Source organism: Eupeodes corollae, chromosome 2 (assembly GCF_945859685.1).
Source record: "Eupeodes corollae chromosome 2, idEupCoro1.1, whole genome shotgun sequence".
NCBI classification, from domain to species: Eukaryota; Metazoa; Arthropoda; class Insecta; order Diptera; family Syrphidae; genus Eupeodes; species Eupeodes corollae.
The window spans coordinates 140,443,113-140,452,557 of NC_079148.1; the positions used below are offsets into that span (position 1 = coordinate 140,443,113).

At 36.0% G+C, this 9,445-nt stretch overlaps 1 protein-coding gene across 1 annotated transcript; it reads right to left on the reverse strand.

Moving 5' to 3' along the window:
* LOC129945438 (microfibrillar-associated protein 1) lies at nt 1–1,810 on the reverse strand. The gene is made up of 4 exons (XM_056055196.1): nt 1,641–1,810; nt 1,056–1,561; nt 604–1,001; nt 1–542 (listed from the first exon to the last, which is right to left on the reverse strand). The coding sequence occupies exons 1-4, from the start codon at nt 1,693–1,695 to the stop codon at nt 107–109; spliced, it is 1,395 nt and encodes a 464-aa protein (XP_055911171.1). The 5' UTR covers nt 1,696–1,810; the 3' UTR covers nt 1–106.
* Between the last annotated feature and the right edge of the window lie 7,635 nt (nt 1,811–9,445).

A 9,445-nucleotide genomic window follows, 5' to 3' on the forward strand; every position in this document is an offset into this window, starting at 1 on the left:
TTCCGGAATTCATTCCATTTTATCTTTTTTTTTATTATTTTTATCTTAAATAAAAAAAAAAAAATGCTAAATCTCTTAATATCTAAACTTCCATCTAAATAAAAACCTATTCGACCTTCTTCCTTTTGGATAGCGAAGGTTTATCGAACACCTGCTTCATTCCACCGGACTTCTCATTGTGGAACTTTATGTTACTCGAAGATTCCGCATACCAAGGTGAATCGAATTTGGTTGTGTCTTGATCAACCAAATGAGTGTATTTTGTCCTGCCACAGCGTCCAAAGTTTTTAACTTGCATGACTTTGGGTAGAATAGTTTTATCGAAATGATCCTCGAGTGTGGCTTGGGCGAAGTCGCGCTTGAAGACATCGTTTTCTTCATCAAGATAGAAAGCACCACGATGATAGTATTTCTGTAAGAACTTGTACTTTCCTTTGGCAGCTTTGTTCGTGATGAGTTTGGGATTCTGGCGTAGTTCTTGGCGACGTTCTTCTTCGGTTAAGCTTCGCATTCGATCGATTTCGAGTTTCTCACGTTCCGCACTGCGAAATGGAGGAAAGAAAATACAGTTAAAGGATATCAACTTTATAAGGATTGACTTACTTTTCTCTCTCTTCGCGATCTCGTTTGATTCTCTTGAGTTCTCGTAGCTTCCAAGCTTCGTACTCAACCTCGTCGTTCTCATCGTCCGTGCAGACATCGTCAATGTGGGGTTCGACGGCGTCGGGCTTGATTTTGTCAAGATCTTTCTTTATGCTGTCTTCGACGAGACGTAGAGTGTAACGTCTGCGTTCTTTTGCTGCCTTCTTTGCCTCGGCTTCGGCTTGCTTCTGTTTTATGGCTTCCCTCTCCTTCTCTATTACAGTAGCTCGGTCTCGTTTGCGGACGAAGAGTGGCTTCAGTCGAGGTTCGTTCTCCTCCTCGCTCTCGCTTTCCTCTTCGTACTCGGAACTCTCCGACGCCGAGGACTCAGACTTGTTTTCTTCTTCTTTAAGGAGAACCTAAAAGAACAACTTTGTCTTAATACTTAATACTCATGGGTTTTTCCCACTTACCTCTTCTTCCTTTTGCTGTTGCAACATTCGCTGCCTGAGTGTCTGTCTCCTGGCCTCGATTTCAGTGTCACTTAGATCTCCATCGGATTCACTGTCCGAAGCTAGAGTGATCTTCTTCGAAGTTGCTTGGTTATCATTATCAGTTCGCCTCTGTTCAGGTTCTTCCTCCGACTCAGACTCTTCCGACTCGGATTCCAGAATTTCGGGTTCATGGATGTGTCGATGACGTTCCAAACGAACTTCGGTTGGTTCTTCGTCTACGAAGCGTGATTTCAGACGCCTCAATCGTGGATCGTCGATGTTTTCGTCATCTTCATTTTCATTGCTCGCGAGTGCAGCTAATGCAGCTTCTTGTTCAATTGTCGCAGCTGCGGCTGCTGCTTTCTTGCGATTATCAATGAAATCTTCCAAATCACTTTCTTCTTCTGAGGATTCTCCACGAGCATATTCGGGACGTTTGCCAGAAATATAACGCTGGACTTTTACTTTTTGCATAGACAATTCACCTGAAATCGAGAAAAATAATAAGAAACCAGCGCCATTGGAGTTTTCATGAAGTGGAGAGAGGATTTTGTGTGAAATTACCTTTTTCATTGCGTACTGGGACGGCACCCGCAGTACAAACAATGCTTATACTCATCTTGGTCGTATTTTAAATGCTGGGATTGAAATATTTTAATAATTATTTATATTTTTTCAACTATGAAAGTAGAAAACGCAAATCTTTTTCTTTATTTTGTTAACTTTTCATCAAGTGACAACTGGAAGGGACATAACATGACAATTGGAATACTGGAATTTCAATCTTGTGTTTATGGAATTACAGAATGTAGTAGATTCTTTGAAAGGAAAATATTTAAGTTAAGGGTCACGTTGTACTTGTATTTATAGTAAATGGTTGAACACAATAGGTGCGCTGCTACGCAAGTCTTCTGAAAAATGTTCATCTTAAATCCATGATTATTCTAACTCTAATATTGTTAATATCTCCATACTAAAATAAACCGATTTCAATTACTGTATTATATTGAATCAGAATCTCTGAAAGTTATTTTTAGTATCTTAACAAACTCTAAAAAATATAGACCTTAATGATTGTTCATATGAGAGCAACCAACGACTGGCATATGAATACGTAAGGCATCTTACACATGAGCTACGAACTGCAAACTGTGGATGTTCGCATATTTTGACTTTTCTTTCACATGAGCTTTATTTCTATTCGCAGACCAGCGACGAATTGTCAATTTATAATAACCCTTTTCAACAAACAAAACAAGAATGGTATAATTTGCAGGTTAAGTTGAGCGCGAATAATTTATTCGTTGCAGTGTGGATGGAATGTGGAACTTGAATAGAGTTTGACAGTTCAGCAACCACACTGCAATTCGTTACTACCAAATTGAAAATTTTATTATCCTTATATTTGTGTCAATTGGTTTCTTATAATTTAAATGTATTTTTGTTTAAAATTGACTTATTAAAATGTGCAAAATCACGTTTGTTCGTCCATTCATTTATTCGTTGTTCGGTCACATGTGCAAGGCCCTTTAACAATTTTTCATATGAGAGCTACCAACGACTTGAATACATAAATATGATTTTAAACAATTTAGAAACATAAATTTTGTGCAAATTCTAAAGAAAGTGAAATATAGCTTAAGTTAATCTTAAGATGGTAAAATCATCCTGTTCATTGCCAATTTAAGAAAAATTTAAGAAAATAAAGTGTTCGTCGTGAAAAACAATCTGACTGTAACTAACTGTCGAAGACAATTTGTATTCCACATACGATCCACACTTCAACAGATTACAGAATGCAATTAATGATTTGTGGATGGTTTCTACTGAGTGAATGTTTAACACTTTTATTATGGTAAACACTTATCAAAGGTTGTTGACGTCACAACTTTTAGAAAAATCCCGAATCTATACGTCTAATTTAAAAATAAGCTTTTATGGCAAGAATTACTCTTGGAGAATTTGTGACATTTGATTCACTTTATCGCCAACATCGGATTCTCTTGAATTTTCGTTAAATTCAAAAAGTGCTACTTGCTTTGTAGGCCATTTTCTATACTAAATTAACGAAAGTACAAAACCAACAATGTTTTAAAAAAATCCACTTCAAATTCCCTTATTTTTTTTTTTAATGGATGTGCACAGGGAGGTGCTGGGAGAAGGTGCAACGTCAAACGGCTACAATCGCCAGAGATCGCCAAATTCTTTTCCGACCGAGTTACAAGTAACCTCTCTCGAAGTTCTCTGCCGCCAACACAATGAATCGAAAACCAGTGGCAACATTGCCAAGATGCAATCAGAGAAGCCGCCTCTGATGTGCTGGGTTTCAAACAGCCACCAACAAGGAACCCCTGGTTTGATGAGGAATTTCGGCAGGCAAATGCAGCCAAACAACAAGCACGCAAAGGGGTGCTGCATAAAAGGACTACAGCTGCTCATGAGGTCTATGAGCAGAAAAGGCGAGAGGAACGCCGACTTCTCAGAAGGAAAAAGAGAGGGCATCAGAAGCGTGCGGTCGAAGATGTTGAGAGGTTTAAAAGCAGGAATGAAGTTCGAAAGTTTTATGAACAGGTGAAACGAAATTCACAGGTACATAAACCTAGAACCGAAGGCTGTAAAGACGAAAGTGGAAACATCTTAGTGGAACCACAGTCAATGCTGTGGATATGGAAGGACCACTTCTGCAGGCTATATAACGAAGACGAAGAACTGAATTCCGCTGTAAGGCAGGATGATCCATTGAACATGGACGACAAAAGCTAACAATCCCGTCCTCCCAACTTAGACGAATTTAAGATTGCCATATCTAAGCTGAAGTCTAATAAAGCCGCTGGAGCGGATGGCTTGAATTCCGAGCTTTTTAAAGCAGCTGGATTTAGGTTGGCTAGGAGCATGCACCAACTTATCTGTAAGATATGGTCGGAAGAAAGCATGCCCGATGAATGGAACCTCAGTATTGTTTGCCCGATCCTGAAAAAAGGAGACCCTCTTAACTGTACCAACTATAGAGGAATCAGTCTACTTAACATCGCCTATACAATCTTCTCTGCCGTAATATGTGGTTTTAGACCAGGAAACATCCACAGTTGATCAAATATTCACATTACGGCAGATCCTGGAAAAAACCATCGATTTCAAGGCCGCATATGACAGCATCTACAGGGACGAGCTGTATAGAGCCATGTCTAGTTTTGGCATCCCATTTGTGCAGAATGACCATGGAGAATTCACGCCGCTCCATGAAGGTTGGAACCAACTTAACAGAACCTTTCAATGTCAAAAAAGGTTTTAGACAAGGTGATGCGCTGTCATGTGATTTTTTAACATCGTGCTTAAAAGAATAGTGCAGAGCTCACACGTCAACACTAGAGGCACTATCTTTCAAAAGTCTGTCCAATTACTGGCATATGCTGATGACATTGACAGAATCGGAAGAACTCAGAGTGATGTCAATGGGGCTTTTGTGAGTATTGAGGCAGAGGCGGCAAAAATGGGTTTAACGGTTAATGAGGGCAAAACAAAGAACATGCTTTCGTCAAGAATGGACCTACAACACTGACGTCTTGGTCAAAACGTCACCATCGAGAGACGTAACTTTGAGGTCGTCAAAGACTTCGTCTACCTAGGCTCCGCTGTAAATGCATAAAACAACACCAGCGCTGAGATTAAACGCAGAATAACTCTTGCTAACCGCTGTTTCTTTGGATTAAGAAAGCAATTGAGTGGTAAAGTCCTCTCTCGAGGGACCAAAGTGTTGCTATATAAGACCCTTATCATCCCCGTCCTGCTATACGGTGCAGAAGCATGGACAATGACAAAAGCGGATGAAAGCACCTTGGGTCGCTTCGAGAGAAAAGTTCTTCGTGTAATCTACGGTACCGTATGCATCGAAGAGGAGTAGAGGAGAAGATGGAACGACGAGCTGTACGGGCTGTACAGCGACGTAGACTTTGCCAGAAGGGTAAAAGTCCAACGACTAAGATGGCTGGGTCACGTAGAGCGCATGGAAACCAATGCTCGGGCCCGGAAAGTCTTCGAATCCACACCCACAGGACAGCGCAGTAGTGGAAGACTGCGGATCAGGTGGCGCGCACAAGTCGAAAGTGACCTCACCTAACTTGGAGCGCGAAACTGGAGACATCTAGCTATGGACTGAGCTAGATGGAGAAGTTTGTTGGGTGAGGCCCTAGTTCACATAGGAATGTAGCGCCACCTTAAGTAAAGAGGATGTTTTTTTTAACAGATATAGAAATTTGAAATAAAATAAAACAAAGATTCGTTTTTCCAATTGACATGAAATTTGCTTTACTCGAAAGATACGCGGTCGCAGAACGATGTGGAGGTCCAATTTTCAATGGCTTTTTCTAACATATGTGGCTATATTTCGGCAAATACGCAGCAAATGTTATACTTCAAGTGGCCAATCGTTTTGGGTTTATTGGCTTATTAACAAGTTACCAAACGTTTCTTTCAATAAATTAATTTTCGCACGAATTGCGTGACAAAATTTGCCTCGTCTTATTGAAATCATAGTTTCTTCACATCATGGTTGTTCAGTAGATAAACGAAAAAGTCTATAATCATCTCTCTAAAACGGTCACCATTAACTGTAACATCAAGCCAGAATCCAGCATCGGTTTTAAATAAGTACGGACCAATTATTACACTAACTCATAAGGCAAGTTTTTGGTGGATGTAACGGTGTCTTAATAAACACTTGATTATCATCATCTATCAAACAACGGCGAATTTGTTTATTGACGTATCCATTTAACCAAAAGTGAACCGTGTTTTGAACAGAATCATGATTTTCAAAATAAATGTCCACAATTAATTTCAATATAATTTAATTTTTATTCCAAATTAAACTAAAAATAAATCACTTGACAACTGAAAAATTACAGGCAGTTGAAATATTGTTGCCAACTTTAAGTTCTACACTTCTTTAAAAACACCAGAGTTATTGTAAATAAAAGGGCAGCGACCACTTTTAAAGCTGTCATCTTTTGACATTAAAGAAGTAAAAATTACATTATTACTAAAAAAGGAACACTTCACTCTTCATTTGTTTAAAATCATTAAAATGGTTCTACGCACCTCACAAGTAATCACACAATCGCAATTTTCTAAGAGGTGTTTCCTAACTGATTTATTTCTCGAAAAATCCACCCAGATCTTGCCTCTATATTCCTTTCTTAAGGTTCATGTGAACAATTATGTAGGTGTCTGCCAATGCTCCATTTTTGATTGAAGACCTTAAAAATTAAATTTGTAAATTTATCGAGGACATACAGCAACAAATGTTTGAATTGAACAACCGTAGCCGAGACGGCCATTCCTTTCATACATTTCTTTTTACGATACTCATTTGCTTATTAAATAAGTAAAATAAATATTGGAGAACTCTCGACATCAGCTGCTCAAATTTTTCACAAAAATGGTCATTCAAAAGTTCTCCTTGTTAAAATGAACAATGTTTATAATTTAACTTTCCAGGCTTCCATATTCTTTATTTCTTTAACACAATATCCCTAAGAATCAAAAACTTTAATTGAGTGTAATTTGGCCTTTTGAATTAGGATTTTTTCTAATGAGAACGTTGGGGCTTAAAATCTTGCATTGTTGTGAAATATTCATTTATATTTCAGAATCCGATGAATGATTTTCGGATCTATTCGGAATTTTTTTTGCATATTGTTACTATGGTAGAAATGTCAAATTGACATTTGATTTACTCTGCAACTTACTAATCTGATTCCAAAGTTTGTCTTATTATTTTTGACAGCTGTTAAAGTTTTGCGTAAGTTGTAAATTCTTCCACAAACCAAGAAAAAATTACTGACATCATTTCGTTAATTCCATAATAAACTTCTATAGCCCTCAGTTTCAATGTACACAATTATATTTCATAGGTCTGCTATAAAATGTTACGCCTTTTCCCAGCTCAGGTTCAAAAACCTTCCTTAATATTAAACGTATTAGATATTTCTTCTCCTTCGTTTCAATGACATCTTGCTGTGCATATCATTATCAATGTTGAAATAATGAGCCCTTTTCCAATCTAATGCAAGTTCATAAAGCTAAGTACAACACAACGTCAGTTATTTCAATGCCTTCAATCCCACTGAAGAACCTCTATAATTTGTCGCCAACACGTGTCGTGATGTATCAAGGCACTGTATATTTTCTACTATGGTCGTTGTAACTAGATTTTAGCAGATATTACAGGTTTATTAGAAAACATTGTGAATCAGCTTAAGCAGCAACTTATTCAGTGTTTTAAAAAACAAGAATTACTCTTATACTCGTAATGCTGTGTTACAGAAAGTAAATAAAGTTCTGGTTCTTCCTTTCATCTTAACATATTTGACTTTTGTAATTAATTAATTAGCTGTATGAGGGAATCATAATGGGTGGAACTTCGTTGTAGTAAACACTTTAAATAAAACGATCGGATAAGCGTGAGAGTTTTGACGGCTACATAAGGGCCTCACATTGGAATCTCAATTTGACAGTTAATATTTAGGAGCAGTTCAAGTTATTATTAGGGTAATCTTAATACAAAAAATCAGATTTAACTTGGATCACACTAAAAAAGTGGGCCCTAGTTTTACAAATTTAGAGGATACTAAATAATTTTTTTTAAAGTGATCTTGCAGTAAAACAAACAGAAGTTTCGATGTTATTTGCTATCAATGGTTTGACATTTGAGAATATGAAATATGTCCACATTCTTATCCAGTAAGGTGTGGCAATTCATCATTAATAATTTAACGTTGAAATAACGCTTCCAAATTGTGGAAATTTACTTTGAAACAAAAAATCTGTTCTGAGATTTCATAGACTACTTTGTCCATTTCAAGGTATAGAGATGAAGCTCATTTCTAGTAAAATGTGTAGCTTCGTTAAGAAACAGAATTTCCGTATATGGAACACAATTCTCAAAATGGCTGTTTGGCGCAGTTTACACAATGGCATCATTGGTTTTTATTTCTTTCGGAGTTGTAAAAAGTTGGACAGTTAAAATCGCAGGCGTTGCGCACAAAGGTATACCTCAAATCTTAAATAGAGTTCTCAAGCTCTTAAAAAAGCACCCGATAGTGACTTTGACATACAAAATATCGATACAAAATTATTTTCACTGCTAAATAATTTGTCAAGATTTTCTTAATATTGCATTTGATTAACTGACCTATTTCAAAGTGATAAAATCAAACAAACCTTTAGTTGCATTCACAAAAATATACCAATATAAGAAGCTGTCAAACTTCAAATTTTTCCCTTAAAAATAATGACCAGTAATGAAAAATTTAATGAAACTGAACTATGTATTACCAATGGAATAGTTTTGGAATTTGTATTATAGAAAAATAGTTCAGATCACTTTAAATGCAGTATAATTAGACTAAAACATACGACCAACTTGATGACAATGACAGCTTGATTTGTAGAGATTACTCATTTCATTCATTGAATTTATTATGAAACAACTACTAGTAATAAATTAATGGATTTGTAGTGAATAATTTGGTACATTATTACTTATCTCTACGATTCTACATCAATAAAATAATTAAGTTGCGCAAGACTTTGATACAATCCATACCTATCTGATAGTATTTTTGTTATTGTGTTTTATGTTGAAAATGTCTAGGATATTAATTGATTAATCTTTTGATCGTTTCCTTATTCTATGTTTTAATTTATGTTTACTTTATTTTTAAAAGGAAGACATTTTTATTTATGTTATCTACTGAAATAGTTGTAACTAAATGAGTTTAAACGTCAAATTGATATTTAAAAGCTGTCAAAGTATTTTTAAATTTATTTAATTTTTATTTTCTATTCTAGATATGTTTAATTTCAAAATTAAACTAAGGCAACATCCTGTAGAGAAACTGGACCTATTAACTTACAACTTTCAGTTTTCGAGTAATGTCAGGGATAAAGGGGATCTACAGTTTTTAAGCCAAAACGGAAGGGCTAATTTGAGGAAGCACTTTTCAAGATAAGAATTACTCTTGGAAAATTTGTTTATTCCTCGCAAAAGACAGAACCTGTGAAAAAAACACTGATTGAACCCAAGACCTTTGGCATGGTAGTCCTACGCACTAATCATCACACCAAGGGTACTACTATTTCTAGTTCTAGTACTACTATTACATTCAGGAGTAACAAAACTAAATAAAACTTTTGTATTTCAAGAATTGGTATGAAAATGGCATAAATATACAGCTTAAACAAGTTTCTGGTTTTGAAATCGTTTGATAATTACAAAAAATTTATACATCTTGAGTTTTTTCTCAAATCTAATATTTATTTACTTTAATAAATAATATTACTAACAACAAAATATATAAACTCAATAA

What these genes read in the sequence shown, in the direction of transcription:
- LOC129945438 (XM_056055196.1), bottom strand. Translation starts at nt 1,695, where the DNA reads ATGAGTATAAGCATTGTTTGTACTGCGGGTGCCGTCCCAGTACGCAAT. An exon ending in AACAGCAAAAGGAAGAAGAG is followed by an intron (nt 1,002 to 1,055) that starts GTAAGTGGGAAA and finishes TTGTTCTTTTAG; the next exon opens with GTTCTCCTTAAAGAAGAAGA. An exon ending in GATCGCGAAGAGAGAGAAAA is followed by an intron (nt 543 to 603) that starts GTAAGTCAATCC and finishes TCCATTTCGCAG; the next exon opens with TGCGGAACGTGAGAAACTCG.